At 36.6% G+C, this 24210-nt stretch overlaps 1 protein-coding gene across 3 annotated transcripts in view; it reads right to left on the bottom strand.

The window, feature by feature from the left end:
* The window catches only part of HPSE2 (heparanase 2 (inactive)), a 602725-nt gene that overhangs the window by 218081 nt on the left and 360434 nt on the right, over window positions 1-24210 (bottom strand). For all 3 annotated transcript variants that reach the window (XM_044752780.2, XM_070485653.1, XM_070485651.1), the window contains exon 5: window positions 11189-11360. In XM_044752780.2, coding sequence (XP_044608715.1) covers window positions 11189-11360 — 172 coding nt within the window. The remainder of the gene's footprint in view (window positions 1-11188; window positions 11361-24210) is intronic.

The following is a 24210-nucleotide window of genomic DNA, read 5'->3' as shown; positions in this document are numbered from 1 at the left end:
AGGGCCTGTGTATAGGAACACAGTGAAGTTTTCATCCTTATGAGTCCACACAGCCTTCATTGCTGTCTATGCTTTGAGTATAAGTGGAATCTATAAACCAGCATTAGGCACTTAGTAGAAGTATTGGTAATTAAGCACAACTAAAGATAGAAATTCTGGATATAAAAAGGCAATTTTTCTGTTTCTGTTTAGTAGACCATATATGAGCATGATGTATGAGCATATAGCATACATCATGTGGTCTGCTGTGGTGGAAAAGACCATTATTTGCTTCCTAATCCTCTTCTGCTTTTATCCTCTTTGCCAAAATTAGAATGCTTTCCATAGCTCTCTGGGCCATCATGGGAGCTAAAGGCCCTGTCTAGCTTTCTGTTCTAACACAGGTTCAGGTTAGACTATTCCACTAGCAACTCTGTAGAACGTTAGGATAACTTCCATTCTTCATTCATTCATTCAACAAATTTGAGTGCCTACTATGTACTAGGCTTTTTGCCAGCACTGCATATACATTGGTAGATATACTTCCCACCCTCATGGAATTTATAATCTATAACCAACAAATAAACAAATAATAAATATGCAGTTATAAATTGTGATAAATGCCATAAAGAGAACTAACAGAGTTTGTTGATAGAGAATTACTTAGCTAGTTTATTCAAGGAAGGTCTCTGATGGATGAGGAGAAACCAGTCACGTGGCAAGCAGAGAGAAGAACACTAGGTAGAAAGAAGAGCACATGTGAAGACCCCAATTAAACAGAAGTTTAGCACGTGCCAGGCCAGTGAAGCCTCAGTGAAGTAAGAAAAAGGGAAAGCTGGAAAAGATAAGAATGAAGAGCTGAGCAACAGCCACATCATTCACTGTAGAGCCTTGTATGATATAGCAAGGAGATTAAATTTTATTCTAAGAGCAATAAAAAGTCATCAGGAGTCTTTAGCAAGTGACTGACATCATGTGAATTGTGTTTGTTAAACATTTTCTGGCAACTGTGTGGTAAATGGATTGGAGAGGACAAGAGTGGAAGCAAATAGACCAGTAACCGGGCATTTAAAGTGGTCCAGGTTCTGAGTTCTCCAAATTGCAATTCTTTTGTTATCATTTGCTCTACTGCCACCCCCTCACCCAAAGCAACATTCATATTCCAAGTCACTGTGATCCGAACATGTTAGTGGAACACAAGGTCCTCAAGATGGTGTCTGAAAATAAGACTCTGATCAAATAAATTTAAGAAATTCTGCATGCTAAATCCTCTTCTTAGAGATTCAGAATGTAAACTAATGTGTTAAAGGTGCTTGGAAGTGTTTCAGTAAATTTAGGGGTCCCAGTATTTCTCAAACTTACTTGACCATGGAACCTTTTATTTTTTTTCCCCCTTCACATACTGTTAACATCCTGCAGAACTGATATTCTCCAGAGCACATTTAAGGAAATGCTACCATAAGTCATTATAACCAAGAGTTAACTCCATGTGCTTGGTTTACTGGGCCTCCTCCTCTCCAACTCTCGATTTTTTCAATGGTTTAGACAATATTTTCTGACGCTACATATACTATATGAGGACATCAGCTTTTGTATGTCTTATTTCTTCTTTCCATTTCTACCACCTATTTTTCTATCAACTGTCTCTTTACTTTTACATTATACAGATTGATAAAGTTTTCATTCTTTTCTGTAACCATAATTTTCTTCCTTTTTTCTGGATTTGGATCTCCTATGAGATGGCTGTTGGGTATCCCAACTTGATCCTCTATATCAGTAATATTTTATCTCAAATCTTCTGTCTCTGTCTAAAGCTCTATACATGAGAAATTTCCTTGATTTTATCCTCCAATTCATTTATTGGATTCTTTCTTTTAACAGCTTTTTGGAGATATAATTTAATACCATCTTAACTACCCATTTAAGTGTACAATTTAATAGTTTTTATTATATTTATAGAGTTGTACAACTATCAATACAATCTAATTCTAAAATATTTAATTTCAAAAAGAAATCCCATACCCACAAGTAGTCACTCTCCATTTCCCACAATCTCCATCAGCTCTAAGCAACCAATAATCTACTTTCTGTCTCTACAGATTTGCCTGTTCTGGACATTTCATATAAAGAAAATCATACAATGTGTGGCCGTTTGTGACTGGTTTCTTTCAGTTAGCACAATGCTTTCAAGGTTCGTCCATTTGTAACATGCGTCAGTACTTCATTCCTTTTTATTGTCAAATCATATTCCACTGTATGGATACACCACATTTTATTTATCCATTCATCAGTTGATGGACATTTGGATTGTTTCTACTTTTCGGCTACTATAAATAATGCCACTATGAATATTTGTGTACAAGTTTTTGTGTGGACATGTGTTTTTATTTCTCTTGGGTATATACCTAGGAGCAGAATTGCTGAGTCATATGGTAACTTTATGTTTAACCTTTTGAGTAATTACCAGACTGTTTTCCAAAGCAGTTGCACCATATTACATTCCCCCTAGCAGTGTATGAGACTCCAATTTCTCTACATCCTTTCCAATATTTGCTCTTGTATGTCTTTTTGATTATAGCCATCCTAGTAGATGTGAAGTGGTATCTCATTGTGATTTGGATTTGCATTTCCCTAATGACTAATGATGTTGAGCATCTATTCATGTGTTTATTGGCCATTTGTATATCTTCTTTGGAGAAATGTCTATTCAAATATCTTTTGCTCATTTTTAAAATAGGCTATTGTTATGGTAGAGTCGTAAGAGTTCTTTATATATATTCTGGATACAAGTTCCCTATGAGTTATACAACTTGCAAATATTTTCTCCCATTCTGTGTCTGTTCATATGCTTGTTGGTGTCCTTTGATGCACAGAAGTTCTTAATTTTGATGAGGTCCAATTAATCAACATTTTCTTTCATCACTTATGCTTTTAGTGTTGTATCTAAGAAATCATTGACTAACCTTTATTGGACTTAATGTCAGCAATTATACATTTAGTTTCAAAAAATACCTTTTTGTTCTGATTTTACCTTTTTTTAATAGAAATGTGTTTTAACTCTATAAGTAGAATATCTTACCATATCTTACTAAGAATACTAGCTACCAGTTTTTATTTTTAAAGTTGTGATCTTGAATTAGAATTCTTCTTGGGTCAGTTTTTTAATTTATTTATATAAGTTTTTCTCTTTCATGCTACAGGTTTCCTTCTTATGTCTTGTGATCTTTGGCTATCTATTCACATTTAGAAATTAAGGACTAAGTAGATTCTCTTAGGTCACAGGTGCAGATTTTCTCAACTGTTGAATAAGTGGGCTTTTTGGATAAATCTCTCATTTCACTAGGATCTCTATTTTCTGGGCAGAGCTTGTTGACCAAGACACTTCACTTTAGAGAGGGAGGAGGGGGAGGGCACAGACCCAGTCTTTGGGTATCCCACTGTGTTCACTCAGTGTTTTACTATACAGGAGCAACTCCATCTTAGCAATACTAGCTCATCCCCAGGCTATTCCTTCAGTTTCTTTGGTGAAGGCTCCTAAGTTTTGGTTTGGCACTTGCTTGGAGATAACAGCCTGAACTCTCTTTCCTCTATATGGGCAGGGTAGGGGACTTAAAATGATGAAGGAAGAGTTGTACTGTGGGTGTAGTCCCTCTGCAGACATTCATATAAACCCCTTGGCTTGGTTTTCCTTTCTCAGTCCACTCCCTCCTGACTCTGAGCCTATTTGCTTAGACAGATTGGCTATCTTTTCCCAGAGCCCATGTTCTCTGGGTTGTCACTGCCTTACTCTGCTTAATCTGTCAACAGGCTTCCATCTGTTTAGTCTCCTACAGAAATCTGTCGAAAATCTCTCATCTGCTGATGATCTTTCTTTTGTGTGTTATTACAGATTTTTTTCTATATCAATTTTTAGTAGGAGTTTGGATGTGATTCCAGGAGGAAATGCAGCTTGTGCTCAGATCACTATCCTGAACTTGAAGCGCACCCAATATATTTAAAACCATCTTTTTTTGCTCCAGAGATAATATTTCCTGAGTATGAATGTGTGTTCATTTGGATGCAACTTCCTTTTGAGAAACTCCCTTTTCTGCATGAATGGCACTTGAAAGAGAGATACTAACTGCCCAAAAGGCGGAAGACATACTTTATTTAATTAATTTCTCCTATTCTCTCACTCCACCTCACCGAGATATCCATCAACAAGCCATATCTACCCTAACTTCTCTCTCTCCTCTGCCATTACCTTAACCCAATCCACCATCATCTTGTAGTGAAACAGCCTCCTTACTGAGCTCTTTTGATCCTTTACTTTTGTACCTTGAAATCCATTTGGCACACAGAATAGAATAGAGTAGACTCCAATACAAGTTGCTGCCCTCATAAAAACCTGTATTATCTTTCCATTGCTCATAGAATAAAATACACAAGCTCTTCACCATGGACTACATTGTCCAGTAATAACCTTGTGCTTGCCTGTACATGCATTCTCATCTCCTATACCACTCTCCCTGTGCTCACTATACTGCCCATCTTTCTATTCCTCAAATGCCTTAACCTTGTTTTTGATTCAAGACATTGAAAAACATGACCTAGTGCCTCTACCTAGAACTTTCTTCCCTCCACTCTTTGAATGGTGGGCTCCTTCTCATTCTTTTGTTCTTGGCTTAAATAAATTGCTCCTCAGCTAAGTCTTCTCTGATCACCTTGACCAAATACATCCCCCAACCCCAGGCATCTTGATCATTTCCTTCACAGAATTACACACAACTTGTAAGAATTTGTCTTCTTATTTACTGCAGCTCTCTCTTCCTAAGTTCCAAGAGGCTAAGAATCACTTTGGCTTTACTCATCAATACATACCCAGCACTTAAAGGATCAAACACAAAGTAGGTGCTCAAAAAATATTTATTGAAAGGGAATTTAGTACTTGCCTCACTATGATCTAAAGTCCTCAAAAAGGAGCCTCAGTAAACATGGTTTCAATGAATACCTGCTTTTCCTGACATTGCCGCACCACTAAAACACAGATTAGGTCCTCACTCTATAGCAGATACAGCAATAAACTCCAAATAAGTTAAAAGAGCCTAACATTGAAAATTAAAAGATGAAAAAAGGCTAGATGAAAATGAAATAGTAACTTTATCCTAACCGTGTAAGGGAAGAAACAGAAAAGAGTATCAACAAACAAGCAGAAAAGAACAATTATAATAAAAATATACTTCAGAAACAATAAAAACATTTCAAAGTAATAAGAAAAACAATAGATTAAGATAAAATTGTCACTACATAGATGATGCATAAAAGTTTACAAAAGAAAAACAGAGGAAACTGATATAACCCTAAAGAACAATTGTTCATGCCTTTAGATAAAAATCAATGACTAGCAATAGTCAGTTCCCAAATGAGGGAAAGAAAATAATAAAACTAGCATTTTATTAAATACTTCCCATATTCCAAGCAACATGCTAGTCCCTGAAGATATGACCATGAAGATTGTACCTCTGTCCCGGTGGAGTTCATATCCTAAGTGGGAAGCTAGTTCTGTTCAGTCCTGTAACAAACTAAGTAAAAAAAGCCTAAAAATTAGTTTGGCTCTATAAAAACTAAAACTGCAGATAATTATTATGATTTACTTAAATCATCATAATTTATTTAAATCACTATTTATACAGTGCTTCACAGTCATACTTATATATACTGTTTTTGGGTCAGATGAATTTAGAGCCCGTTATTGAGTAAGACATATTCATTCAACAAGCATTTATAAGACACCCACTGTATTCCTAGGTTCTGAGGCTACAGAATGAAAAAAACATAGACCAGGTCCTGATCCCAGTCCACAGTCTATTATGGAAGGCAGATAGGTAAATAAATAAGCTATCATCAATTTAATAAGTGCTATAGCAGAAAAATGAACAAAGTGTCACACAAAGACAGAGGAGGTGATAAGAAATCCTGTCTGAAGATGTCAGAGAAGATCTATTGGAAAGAGGAAAAATAAGGGGAGAGGGTGGTATTCCAAAGAAAATGACACAAAATAAAAAGATACAAAGGTAAAAAAGTGCTTGGCATCTTCCAAAACGTACACATCCTTTGATGTAGCTAAGGGCAGGTTGTGCAAGGGGGTATAGCTGAATTTACTAGCCGCAAAACGAGGCAGGTCCTGGACTCTGAAGGCCAGGGGTTTGGATTTCAAGCAAGAGCTACTGGACCACATGTTGCATTTTAAAAAAACTACTCAGAAATCAATAGGGAGAAATTATTAGAGCCTGAGACTAGAGATGGAAAAATCATTTAGGATGAAAATGATAAGGTTTAAAATAAACATGAAAAGAAGATAGGATATAAGTGATACTAAGAAGTCAGAAATGACAGACCTTCTAACTGATGGAGTAGGTGAACAAAAGAAAGGAATGTATCTAAAATGGATTCCTGGTCTGCACCTCAGGCAAAATGGTTATTTTGTCATTAACCAAACTTGGGATGGGGGAAAAGAAACAACATAAGAATTTAGAAAATGTTCAGTTATTTTCACAGTTAATAGAATTCAAATTTAAACAACATGAGGCATGCTCTTGCATTAATTAATAGAGTAAATTAATAAAAATGACAACAGTCATTGGTGTCAGGTATTGCAAAAAAAGATACACTAACACATTGCTGCCTTGCAACCTGATGAAATTACTCTGAAAAGAGATTTGGCAACAAATATGAGAGCCATAAAAATTATCATATACTTTGACCCAGAAACCCAACTTTTTGGAATATAGCCCAAGGATGTAATTCAAAAGAAATAAAAACCCTATTTGTATAAAGATGTTTATAGCTAGGCTATATATTACAGACAAAAACTGGAAACAGCCCAAATGCCCAACAGCGAGGGAACACTTAGGCAGACTTTGGTACATTAATGCAATAGAATGTTTTATTGCTATTAAGAATGACAAACATGAGAACTATGTAGAAATAAGGAAAGGACAATATAAAGCAAAGAATAAAAAATGCAGAACACAAAATGATGCATATACAATGATCACAACTATGTAAAATTATATCTGGTTATACAGGAGGATTGGAAAAGATTACAGAGCTGGTAATTAAGAGTGGTGACATTTTTGTTATTGTTGATTGAGTTGCTGGGAATGCTTATATGTTTCACGTTATGTTTCACTGTATATTTAGTACATATACATTAAGAAAGATAAATCTCCATTTTTCTTCCGGCACATAAAAAATAAAAATGCTCATCAGTACCTCTCCTTGCCATGAGTGATTTCCTCTAGTCTCTTAAGTCCTATTAGTTTTTGGATGAACGAAGAAGTGCACTCCACCACTTCCCACAACAATACCCAGTCATATGCTCATTTCTTTCATCTGTCGCTTACTGTCATGCCCAAGCTTCTTGACATATTCATAATGAACCCGCACCTATGTGCTTACATTTACACCATGTACACAGACTGGGATGCCCTAACTACACCTGATGTTCTGGGTAGCAGCGTCTCCTCAGTTTGACTTTTAACTCTCTGATAGAGAGAAATATTTGTTTCTTACCATCTGTTACCCTGGTGGAATTGCCCCTCCATTTAATGAAGGTCAATCCCTCCGGATTCCACTTCTTCTAACCTTAAAGAACTTCTCACTTTGGTTATATCCTCAATCTTTTGTAGCATGTAGCTCTTCTCCTCTCCTGGATAAGTCTCATCAACATATAAACTTGTTCTGCTATCTTCCACATTAAAGGGGAAAAGTGCCATCACTTTTCTTGATCCCACATCTCCCTTCATTTTTCTGCTCTCCTTCACAGTAAAAATTCTCCTAAGAGTTAATGTCTACATTATTGTTTCCAACTTCTCACCCCCTCATTCACTGTATTGTGATCTGACTTCTGCTCCTACCACTCAACTGAACTGTGTTTCTCAAGGTCACCAACAACCCGCATGTTGCCAAATGCAATGGCACTTCTCTGTCCTCCTGTTACTTGACCTCCCGGCTTCCTAGCAGCATTTCTCCTCATTTAAAACTCTCTTTTCTTGGTTCTTGTGACATCTCAATCTCTCCCTTTCCTCTTACCTCTGAGACCATTCCCCTTTTTTTCACATCTCTAAATGTGAGAGTTCCTCTGGGCTCTCTCCTGAGCCTCTGTCTCTTATCTTTCCACAGTCTCTCTAAATGATCTCCTCTATTCCAATGGCCTTAAATACCATTTGCATGCTAATGACCCCCCCAAATTAATATTTCTAGCAGAGACCTTGATCCTTGATCTCATATTCAATGATACACTTGACATCTCCATTTCGATTCAAGCGTAATAAACATAACATGAAAACTAAAGTTATGATTGTCTTCCCAGAATCAATTATTCCCCCAAGTCTTCCCATCTCAGTAAATGACTACAATCCACCAAGCTAGGTACACATCCCTATACACTTAACCAATATATCAAGTCCTGTGGATTCTACCTCCAACAATGTTCTCCATTGCCACCACCCTAGACCAGGTCCCCATCATTCTTTCTGCTGCAGTAGCCTTCTCACTGATTTCCCTGCTTCCTTTCCAATCCATTTTGCACAGAGCAGACATAGCATACTTTTTGTATAATAAGTCAAATTATTTCCCTTCCCAGCTTAAAAACATTCAACATCTTTCCCACTGCACTTAGAAAAAGTTCTAAGACCTTCACTATGCATATAAGCTCCTATACAATACGACTCCTAATTACTTCTGTAGCTATACCTTTCTTTAGCCCATCTGGCCCTTTTTTCATCCTCTGGGCTTTTGCACACCCCTTTCTTTCTCCCAAGAACACTTATATTTTTCACTTCTCACTTTGTCTAGTTAATGCCTACTCGTCATTTAGGTTACACTTTAAATATCTCTCTTCCTCTTATGTGTGACTTCTTTAGGGAATCCTTTCATGACCTCCTAACTGAGTCAAATCCCAGCTCTTACAGTACCTCTCTTGGTATTGTCTTAGTTTTAAGATCAGTTGATATAACGTCTGTGTCTCCCCTAAATATTATATACTCCATGAGGGCAGAGAAAGTATCTGTTTTTGTTTATTATCATATTACAAGTTCCAGATGAAGCACTCAGGACATAGCACTTACTCAAGAAACAATTGCAGAATGAATAAATGATTGATACAAGGTCAGGATACTCAGAGGACATTGTCAGTCCCATGGGAAGACATTAATCAAATCATTAAAGACAAAAGATAATCCAAAAGAATAACTATGTGGATTTAAATGATAGAATTATTGGCTTTGCTTGATTATATATTATGAACAATGAATAAACTTTTACACATGTGATTCTTATTCCCTAATTATAACACATAAAATGAAACTAACCTCTCCATCTCCATCCCATACACACACACAGACACACACACACACACACACACACACACACGCAGAGTAATTTCAAAGTCTAGTGAAAGTATGCAAAGGAAAGCCCAGAGCTGCATTTGTGGGTAGGGGCCAAGGTTATGAAATTGTTCTGCAAGAAAAAGGGAATGTAGGGGCCAGCTCTATTGCCTAGCAGTTAAGTTCAGTGTACTCCACTTCGGCAGCCCAAGTTTGTAGGTTCAGAATCCAGGCACTTGTCAGCCATGCTGTGGCAGTGACCCACATATAAAATAGATGAAGATTGGCACAGATGTTAGCTCAGGGCTAACCTTTCTCAGCAAAAAAAGAAAAAGGAAAAGTTGTTTGCAAGTAGAAGGGGAGAAAAGAGAAGGATGGACAAAGGACAGGAGTTGAAGCAAGGGCTTGAGGAGACTTTGTAAAGAAGAAAACACTTAAAATTAAATTTTAGATTGTTAATGTTGTTACAATATAAATCCTCTGCCTTTCCAAACCTTCAGTAATATCTGCTATGTTCATTAGCTTAGATAAAGACTAAGTCACCAAAAAAGGGAGGAGAGAGAGTTGCAGGAGCCATGAAGCCATAAGGGCCATCTGAGACATTGGCCAAAGGTTTCTCTTTCATCGGATATCTCTATTTGTACTCTATGGCATTTATCTAACCTCACTTGGGCTGTGCACTTCACTGGAAAATGTCTTACTCATCTTTGAGTTTGCAGGAATAACCATGCCTACCCCAGAGTACAACAAGATGCCACATAAAAGGTATGCCTTGGTGCATACTCTGTGTTCCAAAAGAACTCCTGAGTCTCCAAGCTTCCTTATTTCCACCCTTCCTGCTCCAGTTACATCTCCACTTTGGGTCTTGGATTCACACATCTTCAGCCTTCCTCATGCAGTTCTCTCAGACGTTCCTTCTCTCCCTGCATAACTGGACCCAACCTGAGTGGATGTCCACTTATTCACTCTGGGCCTGGCCCACCAGCAGGACTGGGGCAGAGAGCATTTAATACAGTGCTTCACCCACAACCAAGGCTTAAAAAATGATTATTAGATTAGATCAAAACTAAATAAATCATATGGTAGCAATTCTCCAGAACACCTGCTATTAAATCTATCAAGTTGTGCTTTAATCTACAAGTATTTGTAGTGTTTCTCAACTTTTTAACTCAGCTCCACTGGCTAGGATTTTGTCAAGCTTTACTTTCTGTAGGATGTTACAAGAATAGAGTAGACATTATTTTGCTTTTTTAAAGATATAAAATGAGAGGCCGGCCTGGTGGCATAGTGGGTGGGTTTGTGTGTTCCACTTTGGCAGCCCACAGTTCACAGGTTTGGATCCTGGGCCCAGACCTACACAGCACTCATCAAGCCATGCTGTAGCAGTATGCCACATGCAAAATAGAGCAAGATTGGCACAGATGTTAGCTCAGTGACAATCTTCCACAAGCAAAACGAGGAAGATTGGCAACAGGTGTTAGGTCAGAGCCAATCTTCCTCACCAAAAAGAAAAAGAAAAAAAAAATATATATATATAAAATGATGCTATGAAATACTGTAATATTAAATATGCTTTTGAAACAAGCCATCCCTTCCAATCTGTCCTGGAGATTGTGATATCCTTCCCCAATCCTACCATCTTCTGCTGCCTGTGGAACACCTGGAGAGATGAGAAGTTCCTCCACTGTTTGATGGAGAATCCCTGATTTAGAGTGGGAAAAGTCACTGGAAAAGTCTCTCTATCTTTCTTAAGACCAGAAATAACCAGGAAAAATGCAAATACATTAATTCATTACCTTTAATGAACAATGCTATAAGAACTGCTAAGTAATCTGACCTACCCATCTAGAAGGGCGATGACGTTCTTCCTGGGCCGCCCAATGTTAGGGCCATACAAGCTGGCTCTGGAGTAAATCCGGATGGGCTGTAACAGGCTCTTCAGCTGGATGTAATCCTTTCCCAACTGGCTGCCATTTACTGCCCGGCCATGCATGGTCCGATAGTTATTTGGCTCTACAATAAAAGCAGACATGTAAGTCAGAGTTGAGAGGAGTGAGGCTCTGCTAAACCTTTCCTGTCCACAGACCTCTCTGTCTTTTTCCTAATAATATGAATAAAATAACCAAAAAAGAAGGTGTGAGCTAGCTTAACTGGAAGAACCACCTCAACAAAAAAGTCAAGAGCTATCTTACAGTTCTATTCATTTTCTAACTAATCTTTACAAAAGGTCGCCTAATCCACAACAGAGAGACCTTACTGATATTCAGGTGATGCTCTAGAATGAATGCTGGGTTGACTAGCGTCCCCCCAAATTCATGTCTACCTGGAACTTCAGAATGTGACCTTCTTTGTAAATAGGTCTTTGAAGATGTAATTAGTTAAGATGAGGTCATATGGGATTAGGGTGTGCCCTAAATCCAATGACTCATGTCTTTATAAGAGAAAGGAGAGGGAGATTCAGGTACACAGACACACAGGGAAGAAGACTATGTGACAGTGGAGGCAAAGATTGGAGGGATACTGCTATGCCAAGGATTGCTGGCAGCTACCAGAAGCTAGGAGAGAGCCATGGAATAGATTCTCTCTCAGAGCCACTAGAAGGAATCAACCTCAGTGCTGCTTTGATTTTGGGTTTCTGGTCTCCTAAACTGTGAGAAAATAAATTTCTGTCGTTTTATACTACCGAGCTTGTGGTAAATTTGTATGACAGACCTAGGAAACTAATACAAATAGTAAGAAAGGAAAGCTTCATAAAGATGGTCATTGTATCAAAAAGTGAGAAAAACTTTAATGTTCAATAATAACAAAGTGGCTGAGTGAAATAATTTAGAGCAAAACTGCCTCCCCCAGTTTATATTATCTTGATAGTTCTAAAAGGGTAAGGAAAGTCCTAGAAACTAGCAGCTCCCCTGCTAGAGGGGACTAACTTGATTTGGAATGAAACACATGCCCCAGGTAAAGCCAACATCTCTGGCTGGCTTGAGGTTTTGATACTGGTACGGACAAGAAATAGACCAGCAGACTTGCAAGAAATTTAGCAGCGAGATCTGGGGAATGAGACAGCCACCATAGGCCTTGATAAGCTCACACAAACTCATTGCAATCTGTAAGGCTGTGCATGCTCAGGAGAGACTGGAGAGGGCACTAGCTATCCAGGCATTCCCAGATGAATGTGAAACCTAGTACACTCATAAAGAAGACTTGAGAAGGCATGTCGGAAAGTAAAAGCCAGTCACACTTGTAAACTGCCTAAATTTGACTGTGTTCCTTAATCCACCCAGAGATCCACTGGCAAAGAGTGAAGCCTTACTGGCTCAAAAGAAGCACAACTTCTGATCAATCATTGTCTCACCATTAAGCTATATTGACTCAGGGGCAACCCCTAGGAAACTGGCCTTAAAAATAAAAAAATGATTACAAAATTAAAAACTTGGGGCCAGCCCAGGGGCTGAGCAGTTAAGCACTCCACTTCCGCGGCCCAAGATTTTCCTGGTTCGGATCCCGGGAGCAGACATGGCACCATTCGTCAGGCCATGCTGTGGCAGTGTCCCACAGAGCACAACCAGAAGGACCTACAACTAGAATACACAACCACATACTGGGGGGCTCTCGGGAGGGGGAGGCGGAGGAGGAGGAGAAAAAGAAAAGAAGATTGGCAACAGATGTTAGCTCAGATGCAAAAAAAAAAATTAAAAACTTAAGAAATATCAGCAGCTATATGATGCAAAGGAGACAGACTCCACAGAATTAATCCATGTAAGTCACTAACAAACAAATAAACAAAAAAGAAACAACAAAAACAACCTCTGGGATTGAGGATTCAAAATCCAGAGTTGCTCCAACACATTATCTAAAATATATAGTTTTCAACAACAACAAAAATTATGAGGTGCAAAGAAATAGGAAGGTGTGACCCACAAGCAAGAAAAAAAGCAGTCTATAATAGAAACTGTCTTTAAGGAGCTCAAATGTTAGACTTAGCAGACAAGAACTTCAAAACTGCTATTATAATTATGCTCAAAGAACTAAAGGGAACAATGAAAATTAAATGAAAGTATGATTTTATCAACTAACCAAATATAGATAAAGAAATAAAAATTATAAAAAATGATAAAATGCAAATCTTGGAACTGAAATGATTCTTTACATACAGAGGAACACAATGAAATTAACAGCTGAATTTTTACCAGAAAAAATCGGGGCAAGAAGACAGTGGGATGACATATTCAAAATGGTGAAAGAAAAAAAAGTCAACAAAGAATTCTATATGCAGCAATCTATCCTTCAAAACTGAAAGCAAAATTTAGAACTTCTCAGGAAAACAAAGGACAGAATTTGCTGTGAGAAAATCTGCCTTACAAGAAATTAGAAAGGAAATCTTTTAGGTTGAAAGGAAATGACACCAGATGGTGACTCAAAACTACACAAAGAAATAGAGAACACTAGTAAGGGTAATAACATAGGGAAATATAAAAGACAGTTGAAAATATTCATTACTCTTCTCTTAACTAATTTAAATAACAGTTGCATAAAACAAAAACTATAAAACTGTATTGTTGGCCTTGTAACATATAAAGATGTAATATTTAGAATAATAGTGGCACAAAGGAGGGGGACATGGAGCTCTTTCGGAGCAAAGTTTCTGTATTTAACTGGAATAAAGTTAGTATTACTCTAAAGTAGATTGTAATGAGTTAAGATGTATTACAGTAAGAAACTACTAAGAAAATAACTGAAAACAAAAGCCAAGAAATTAAAATGGTGCCTTAGACAATATCACTTTTGCATATAAAGGCAGTAAAAGAGAAACAGAGGAAGAAAAAAAATGAAAAAAATAGAAAATAGTAAGATGGCAGATGTAAATTCAACCATGTCAACAATTACATTAAATGTAAATGGATTAAACACTAATTAAAAGCAGAAATTGTCAGGCTGAATAAAAAATATGATCCAACTAAAGAGACACACTTTAAAGTCAAAAAGGTTGAAAGTAAAAGGATGAAAAAAGATATATCATGCAAATAGTAACCATAAGAGAACTGGAACGACTATACTAATATCAGACAAAATAGACTTTATGACAAAAATGTTACAAGAGACAATGTGGGGCATTTTATAATGATAAAACAGTCAATTTATCAGGAAGATATAACAATTATAAATATATACATACCAACAACAGAACACCAACATACACGGAGCAAAATTTACAAAATTGAAGAGAAAAATAGAAAATTCAACAGTAATAGAAGGAAACTTCAATACCACATTCTTAATAATAGATAGAACAACTAGACAGAAAATCAGCAAGGATGTAGAAAACTTGAGTAACACTATCAGCTAACTTGACCTAATTAATATCTAGAGAATACTCTACTCAACAACAGCAGGATACACATTCTTTTCTAGTGTGTATAGAACATCCTACAGGATAGATCATATGCTAGACCATAAAACAAATCTCGTATATTTAAAAGGATTAAATCATATAATGTATGTGCCCTGACCACAACAGAATTAAACTAGAATTCAACAGAAAGAAATTTGAGAAATCTATAAATATTTAGAAATTAAACAAATAATCCATAAGTCAAAGAAGAAATCACAAAGGGAATTGGAAAATATTTTAAAATAAATATAATTAAAATATAATGTATAAAAATGTATGGGATAACACCAAGAGCACAATCCAGGAAAGAAATAATTAATAAGCTGGACTTCATTAAAATTAAAAACTTCTGCTCTGCAAAAAGAAAGTGTCAAGAGAATGAGAAGAAAAGCCACAGACTGGGAGAAAATACTTGCAAAAGACACATATGATAAAGAACTGTTATCCAAAATATACAAAGAACTCTTAAAACTCAACAATAAGAAAGCAAACAACCTGATTAAAAATGGAGCCAAAGATCTTAACAGATACCTCACCAAAGAAGATATACAGATGGCAAATAAGTATATGAAAAGATGCTCAATACCATATGTCATCAGGGAAATAAATGCAAATTAAAACAACAATGAAATACCACTACATACCTATTAGAATGGCCAAAATGTGGAACACTGACAACAGCAAATACTAGCTAGGATGTGGAGTAACAGGAAATCTCATTCATTGCTGGTGGGAATGCAAAATGATACACCCTCTTTGGAAGACTTGGTGGTTTCTTACAAAACAAAACATACTCTTACCATATGATCCAGCAATTGTCCTCCCTCTTATTTACCCAAAGGAGCTGAAAACTTACGTCCACACTTCTGTCTGCACATGGGTTTACTGCAGCTGTATTGGTAATTGCCAAAACTTGGAGGCAACCAAGATGTCATTCAGTAGATGAATGAATAAATAAACTGTGGTACATCCCAACAACGGAATATTATTTAGCACTAAAAGGAAATGAGCTACCAAGCTATGAAAAGGCATAGAAGAATCTTAAATGCATATCACTAAGTGAAAGAAGCCGATCTGAAAAGGCTACATACTGTATGATTCCAACTATATAACACGGAAAAGGCAAAACTATGGTGGCAGTGAAAGGATCAGTGGTTGCTAGGGTTTGGGGAGAGGAGGGACGGATGAATAGCTGAAGCACAGAGGATTTTTAGGGCAGTGAAAATATTCTGTATGACACCGTAATGATGGATACATGTCACTATACATTTGCCCAAACCCTTAGTATGTGCATACCAAAAGTGAAACATAATATAAACTATGAACTTTGGGTGATTATGATGTATTAATGTGGGCTCATCAATTGTATCAAATGTACCACTCTAGTGGAGGATGTTGATAGTAGGAAAGGTTATGCATATGTGGAGGCAGGGAATATATGGGAAATCTCTGTACCTTGCTCTCAATTTTGCTGTGAACCTAAAAATTTGCTCTAAAAAACATCTTTTAAAAAAAGCAAATTTGGGGCACACAAAGAGACACTAGGGATGCACACTCAGAAGGAAGACCATGTGAGAAAATACTGAGAAAGTTGTCATCTGTAAGCCAAGGAGACAGCCCTCAGAAGAAACTGTATCTGCTGATACCTTGATCTTGGACTTACAGCATTCAGAAGAGCGAGAAAATAAATTTTTGCAGTTTAGGGGGGGAGAAAAGCAAAGCTTACAGGGAAATTTATAGCCTTAGACTCATATGCTTAAAAAGAAGAAAGATCTAGGGGCTGGCCCCGTGGCCGAGTGGTTAAGTTCACACGCTCCGCTGCAGGCGGCCCAGTGTTTCGTTGGTTCGAATCTTGGGCGCGGACATGGCACTGCTCATCAGACCACGCTGAGGCAGCATCCCACATGCCACAACTAGAAGGACCCACAGCAAAGAATATACAACTATGTACTGGGGGGCTTTGGGGAGAAAAAGGAAAAAAATTTAAAAATCTTAAAAAAAAAAAAGAAGAAGAAGAAAGATCTCAAATCAATAATCCAAACTTCTATTTTAAGAAAGTAGAAAAAGAAGAGAAAACTAAACCCAAATCAAGAAGAAGGAATGAAATAATAAAAATTAGAGTGGAAATCAGTGATAGAAAAAAATTGAGAAAATCAATGAAAGCAGAAGCTGGATCTTTGAGAAGATGAACAAAGTTGACAGACCGTTAGCCAGACTGAGCAAGACAGAAAGAAGTCACAGATTACCAAAATTACGAATGAAAGGGGGATAAACCACAAAGGACTTCACAGTAATTAAAAGAACCAGGGACTATTATGAACAACTTCATACCACTGATTTAGACAACTCAGATGAAGTGAAAAATTTCAAAAAGACATAAATTACTAAAACTGACAAAAATAAATAGAAAATCTGAATAGGCCTGTAACAAAAGACATTGAATTAAAAATATTCATTAATCATTAAAAATATTTCCACAAGAAAGTCCAGACCCAGATGGCTTAATTGGTGAATTCTATCAAATATTCAAGGAAGAAATAATAGGGGCTGGCCCTGTGGCATAGAGGTTAAGTCTGGTGTCCTCTGCTTCACCGGCCTGGATTCACAGGTACAGATCCTGGGTGTGGACGTACACCATTCGTCAAGCCATGCTGTGATGGTGACCCACATACAAAATAGAAGAAGATGGGCACAGATGCTAGCTCAGGGCTAATCTTCCTCAAGTAAAACAAGAGGAGGATTGGAAACAGATGTTAGCTACAAACTTTTCCAGAAAATGGAGGAGGAGGGAATACTTCCCAACTCATTTTATGAGGCCAATATTCCCCTGATACCTAAGTGACACAAAGACATTAGAAGAAAAGAAAACAACAGATGAATACCCTTCATAAATATAGATTCAATAGTCCACTATAAAATATTTACAAACTGAATCCAGCAATATATAAAAAATATTATAATACCACAATAAAGTAGAATTTATGCCAGTAATGCAAGGTTGATTTAATATCAAAACTCAGCTAATGCAGGGGTTGGTCCAGTGGTGTAGCGGTTAAGTTTGCATGCTCTGCTTCAGTGGCCCGGGGTTCACAGGTTCAGATCTCAGGCGTGGACCTACACACCGCTCATCAAGCCATGCTGTGGCAGCATGCCACATACAAAACAGAGGAAGATTGGCATGGATGTTTAGCTCAGCGATTATCTTCCTCAAGCAGAAAGAGGAATATTGGCAATAGATGTTAGCTCATAGCCAATCTTCTTCATCAAAAAAACCCAACCAAAACCCTCAACTAATGTAAAATATCATATTAATAGAAAAAAAGGCCTAAACATTATCTCAATAGATGCAAAAAAAAAAAAAAGGAACGACAAAAATCCAACACCTATTCCTGATAAATACTCTCAATAAACTATGAATAGAAGGGAAATTCCTCAATCTGATAAACGGCATCTAAGAAAAACTTACATACTTTTTTTTTGAGGAAGATTAGCCCTGAGCTAACATTTGCTGCCAATCCTCCTCTTTTTGCTGAGGAAGACTGGTCCAGAGCCAACACCCATGCCCATCTTCCTCTATTTTATGTGGGATGCCTGCCACAGTATGCATGGCTTGACAAGCAGTGTGTAGTTACGCACCCAGAATGCGAACCGTCGAACCCCAGGCCGCCAAAGTGGAACGTGCAAACTTAACTCGTGCACCATGGGGCTGGCCCAAAACCTACATACTTAATGGTGAAATGCTGAATACTTAATGGTCAAACATCATACTTAATGGTGAAATACTGAATGTTTTCCCCGTAAGATTGGGAACAAGGCAAGGATGTGTGCTCTTGACACTTATATTTAACATTTATATTAGAGGTTCTAGCCAGCAACCAGGCAAGGAAAAGAAATAAAAAGTATACCAATTGGAAAAGAAGAAATAAAATTATCTTTATTCTCAGACAACATATCCTGTACACAGAAAATCCTAAAGAATTCACATACATGGAGGAAAACATATAAGATCTAAAAAGAAGTTCAGCAAGGATAGAGGATGAAAGATTATATGTGAAATCAATTTTATTTCTAAATACTAGCAATACACAATACAAAAATGAAATTAAGAAAATAATTCCATTGCATCAAAAAGGATAAAATACTTAAGGATAAACTTAACAAAAGAAGTGTAAAACTTGCACACTGAAAACTATAAAACATTGCTGAGAGAAATTAAAAATTAAATAAATGGAGAGATAATCTATGCTCACGGGAAGACTCAAAATTGTTAAGATGACAATTCTCCCCAAACTGATCTATAGATTCAATGCTTTCTCTATTAAAATCTCAGGCTTTATTGAGGAAATCAATAAGCTGATCCTAAAATTTACATGGAACTACCAACAACTAGGATAGCCAAAACAATTTTGAAAAAGAACAAAGTTGAAGGAGTTACACTTTCCAATTTCAAAACTCATTATAAAGCTACTGTAATCAAGACGATGGAATCCTAATATAAGAACAGACATACAGATCAGTGGAACAGCATTAAGAGTCCAGAAATAAACCCATTTATGGTCAATTGATTTTTGAGAAAAGTGTCAAGAGAATTCAATAGGGAAAGAATAGTTTTTTAAATGAACAGTGCTGAGATATTTACATGCAAAAAGATGATTTAGATTCATACTTCTCAACCATACTCAAAAATTAACTCCTAATGGATCTTATGCCCAAATGTCAGAGCAAAAACTGTAAAATACTTAGAAGAAAATATAGGAGAAAACACTTTGTGATCTTGGGTTAGGCAAAGATATGACACCAAAAGTGCAATCCATAAAATTAAAAAATTGAGAAATTGAACTTTCAAAATTCAAAACTTCTGTGCTTCGAAAGATGCCATAAAGAAAGTGAAAATATGAGCTATAGACTGGGAGAAAGTATTTGCAAATCATATATTTGATAAAGAACTTGTATCCAGAATATATATATATATATTTTTAATATTTTCTTTTTTTTTTCTTTTTCTGAGGAAGATTAGCCCTGAGCTAATACCTGTTGCCAATCCTCCTCTTTTTGCTGAGGAAGACTGGCCCTGAGCTAACATCCGTGCCCATCTTCCACTACTTATATGTGGGACGCCTACCACAGCATGGCTTGCCAAGCAGTGCCAGGTCCGCACCAGGGATCCGAACCGGCAAACCCTGGGCCACTGAGAAGCGGAACGTGCAAACTTAACTGCTGCGCCACTGGGCCGGCCCAGAATATATTTAAAACTCTTACAACTCAATAATAAGATAATCCAAGTAAAAGGGCAGAAAATTTGAGTAGATATTTCATCAAAGAAGGTGTAAGAATGACTTATAAGCACATGAAAAGATACTCAACATCATTCATCATTACAGAAGTGCTAATTAAAGCCATATTAAGATACTACTTCAAACCCACTGGTAGGGCTATAATAAAAAAGATAGACATTAACAAGTGTTTCCAAAGATACAGGAAAACCGGAAATCTCATACATTGCTGGTGAAAATGTAAAATGGCAAAGCTACTTTGGAAAATAGTTTGGCAGTTTGTTAAAAAATAAACATAAATTTACCATATGAACTAGCAACTCCATTCCCTTCCAAGTATCTTCCTAACAGAAATGACAGCATATATCCACACAAAGACTTGCATGTGAATATTTATAGCAGCATTATTTATCATAGCCAAAAAGTAGAAACAAACCAAATGTCCACCATCTGGTGAATAGAAAAGCAAAATGTGACATATATCCATAGATTGGAATACTCCTCAGCAATAAAAAGAATGAACTACTTTTACATGCTACAGTATAGATAAACCTCAAAAACATGCTAAGCGAAAGATGCCAGATGCAAAAGACTACATATTGTATGATTCCAGTTATAAGAAGTATCCATAAAAAACAAATCTATAAAGACAGAAAGCAGATTAGTGTTTCCTGGGACTGAGAATGGTTACAGGGACTGACTATAAATTGGCACGACGGTTATTTTTGGAGTGATGGAAATGTTCTAAAATTGGACTGTGGAAATGGTTGTACAAGTCTGTAAATTTTCTAAGTATCATTGAATTATAAAATAAAGAGGAAAGATAGGAGGGAGGGAGGGAGGGAGGGAAGGAGTAGTGTAGAGAGGGAGGGATATATCAATTCATTGTTAGAAAAGCAATAAGGTCAAGTCGAATGCTTCAATTTGAATGACTAACAGGCAAAAATGTTGTGTGAGAGAGGATAATGATAAACTGTTTTCAGTCCTATTTATCATCCATCTCCTCTATTAGGATGTAGGCAAGGATATTTATCTGTTATTTACTGTTGTATCTTTTAAAACTAGTACAGTGCCTTTGGCACATACTAGGAAGTCAATAAATATCTGTTGAATGAAGTGAAGAAAGCCAAGAAGTTTTAACAGCATTAAAAAAAAAAATCCTGTAGGGTAGTAGAAAAAGTATCTCCTTTTCTGTTAGAAGTCTCAAGTTCCTGACAGATTTAGCACTCACTGCTGTATTTAGCAATTCGCTTCACCTTTTTCAATGTTTCCTCACCTGTATAATATTTACTTTATTAGGCACTTTATTTAGCATTTTGAGATCCAAATAGAAGATTATTTGGAAGTGCTATGTAAACTAAATATTATGCAAATATAGGATGACAATGTTGATAATTACAAGTGTAAACCTTCTAAGGAAGTAACTCAAGTCTTTTGTCACCAACCAGTGTCAGGGAATATGCATTGTATGCCCTTTAAAATAGAAAACATTAACACACAATAGGTTTTTTTTTGGTAACAGTAGTATTGAGATATAATTTATTTAGTATACCATCCACCAAGTTAATGTATATAATTCAATGGTTTTAAGTATATTCACACAGTTGTGCAACCATCACTGCAATAAATTCTAGAACATTTTCATCAACCCAAAAAGAAAGGTCATGTCCTTTAGTAGTCATCCCTCATCCCCATCACCCTTATCCCTATGCAACCACTAATTTACTTTCTGTCTCTTTAGATTTGCCTATTCTGGATATTTCATATAAAGAGAATCATACAGCATGTTCTTTTGTGACTGGGTTCTTTCATTTAGCATAATCTTTTCAATGTTCATCCATGTTGTAACATGTATCAGTACCTCATTTCTTTTTATGGTCAAATAATATTCCATTTATGGCTATAACACAATTTCTTTATCCATTCATTAGTTGATTTCCACTTTTTGGATATTATGAATAATGTTACTATGAATATTTGTGTAGAAGTTTTTGTGTGGTCATATGTTTGTATTTCGCTTAGATACATATATCTAGGAGTGGAATTGCTAGGTCATATGTAACTCTATGTTTAATTTTTTGAGGAACTGACAGACTGTTTTCCAAAGTGATGGCACTATTTTACATTCCCATCAGCAGTGTGTGAGGGTTCCAATTTCTCCACAGCCTTGCCAACAGTTGTTATTTTCCTTTATGACTGTGGCCATCCTAGTGGATGTGAGGTACTTTCTCATTGTGGTTTTGATTTTTTTTTCCCTGATAGCTAATGATGTTGAATATCTTTTCACATGTTTATTGGCTATTTATATTTCTTCTTTGGGAAATGTCTACTCAGATCCTTTGCCCAATAGTATGCTTTAAACTGATTCTTGTGTTGTTCCTAATACGAAGTGAAACAACACAATAAATGATATTCATAGTTCCAAGAAGTAGGTCTACACTATGGCTTTGTTTTCATAATTAATAGACTTTATTTTTATTTTTTAGAGCAATTTTAGTTTTACAGAAAATTATGTAGATGGTACACTGAGTTCCGATATACCCCGGCTTTCCATCCACACATATGATTTCCCTTATTAGTACAATCTTGCCTTGGTATGATACATTTGTTACAATTGAACCAATACTGATAGATTATCATAAGGAAAATCCATAGTTTACAATTTACTCTTTGCGTTGTAAGGCTGTACGGGTTTTGATAAATGCATGATGTCATGTATGTGTCATTACAATATGATACAAAACAAGTCCACCCATAAAAATACCCTGTGCTCCACCTATTCATCCTTCCCTCCTTCCCCTTAACTCCTGGAAACCACTGGTCTGTTTACTCACTTTCTATAGCTTTATTTTTTTCCAAAATGTCATATAGTTAGAATGGTGGCTCATAGTCTTTTTTTTTTTTAACTTTTTATTGAGATTATGATAGTTTACAACCTTGTGAAATCTCAGTTGTGCATTGTTGTTTGTCAGTCGTGTTGTAGGTGTACCACTTCACCCTTTGTGCCCACCTCCTATCCCCCCTTTCCCCTGGTAGCCACTAATCTCTTCTCTTTGTCTACATGTTTAACTTCCACATGTGAGTGGAGTCATACAGAGACTGTCTTTCTCTATCTGGCTTATTTCACTTAACATAATATCCTCAAGGTCCGTCCATGTTGTTGTGAATGGGACAATTTTATCCTTTTTTACGGCTGTGTAATATCCCATTGTATATATATATACACACCATATCTTCTTTATCCAATCATCAGTTAGTGGGCACTTAGGTTGCTTCCATGTCTTGGTTATTGTAAATAATGCTGCAATGAAAACAGGGGTGCAACGGACTTTTGGAATTGCTGATTTCAAGTTCTTTGGATAGATAGCCAGAAGTGGGATGGCTGGGTCATATGGTATTTCTATTTTTAATTTTTTGAGAAGTCTCCATACTGTTTTCCATAGTGGCTACACCAGCTTGCATTCTCACCAGCAGTGTAAAAAGGAACCAGAGGTTTCCTTTTTCTCCACAACCTCTCCAACATTTGTTACTTTTGGTTTTGGTTATTTTTGCCATTCTGATGGGTATAAAGTGATATCTTAGTGTAGTTTTGATTTGCATTTCCTTGGTGATCAGTGATGATGAGCATCTTTTCATGTGCCTATTGGCCATCCGTATATCTTCTTTGAAGAAATGTCTGTTCATGTCCCCTGCCCATTTTTTGATCGGGTTGTTTGATTTTTTTTGTAGTTGAAGTGTGTGAGTTCTTTATATAGTATGGAGATTAACCCTTTGTAGGATATATGACCTGCAAATATTTTCCCAATTGGTGGGTTGTTTTTTTGTTTCAATCCTGTTTTCTGTTGCCTTGGAGAAGCTCTTTAGTCTGAGGAAGTGCCATTTGTTTATTCTTTCTATTGTTTCCCTTGCCTGAGAAGACATGGTGTCCAAAAAGATCCTTTTGATAGTGATGTCAAAGAGTGTACTGCCTATGTTTTCTTCTAGAAGCCTTATGGTTTCAGGTCTTACCTCTAGGTCTTTGATCCATTTTGAATTTATTTTTGTGAATGGTGAAAAAGAATGGTCAATTTTCATTCTTTTACATGTGGCTGTCCAGTTTTCCCAGCACCATTTGTTGAAGAGACTTTCTTTTCTCCATTGTATGCCCTCAGCTCCTTTGTTGAAGATTAGCTGTCCATAGATGTGTGGTTTTACTTCTGGG

This window comes from Equus asinus, chromosome 2 (genome assembly GCF_041296235.1).
Source record: "Equus asinus isolate D_3611 breed Donkey chromosome 2, EquAss-T2T_v2, whole genome shotgun sequence".
NCBI lineage: Eukaryota > Metazoa > Chordata > Mammalia > Perissodactyla > Equidae > Equus > Equus asinus.
The sequence above is the reverse complement of the archived record's forward strand: the minus strand, read 5'-3'. Positions and strand labels throughout refer to the sequence as shown.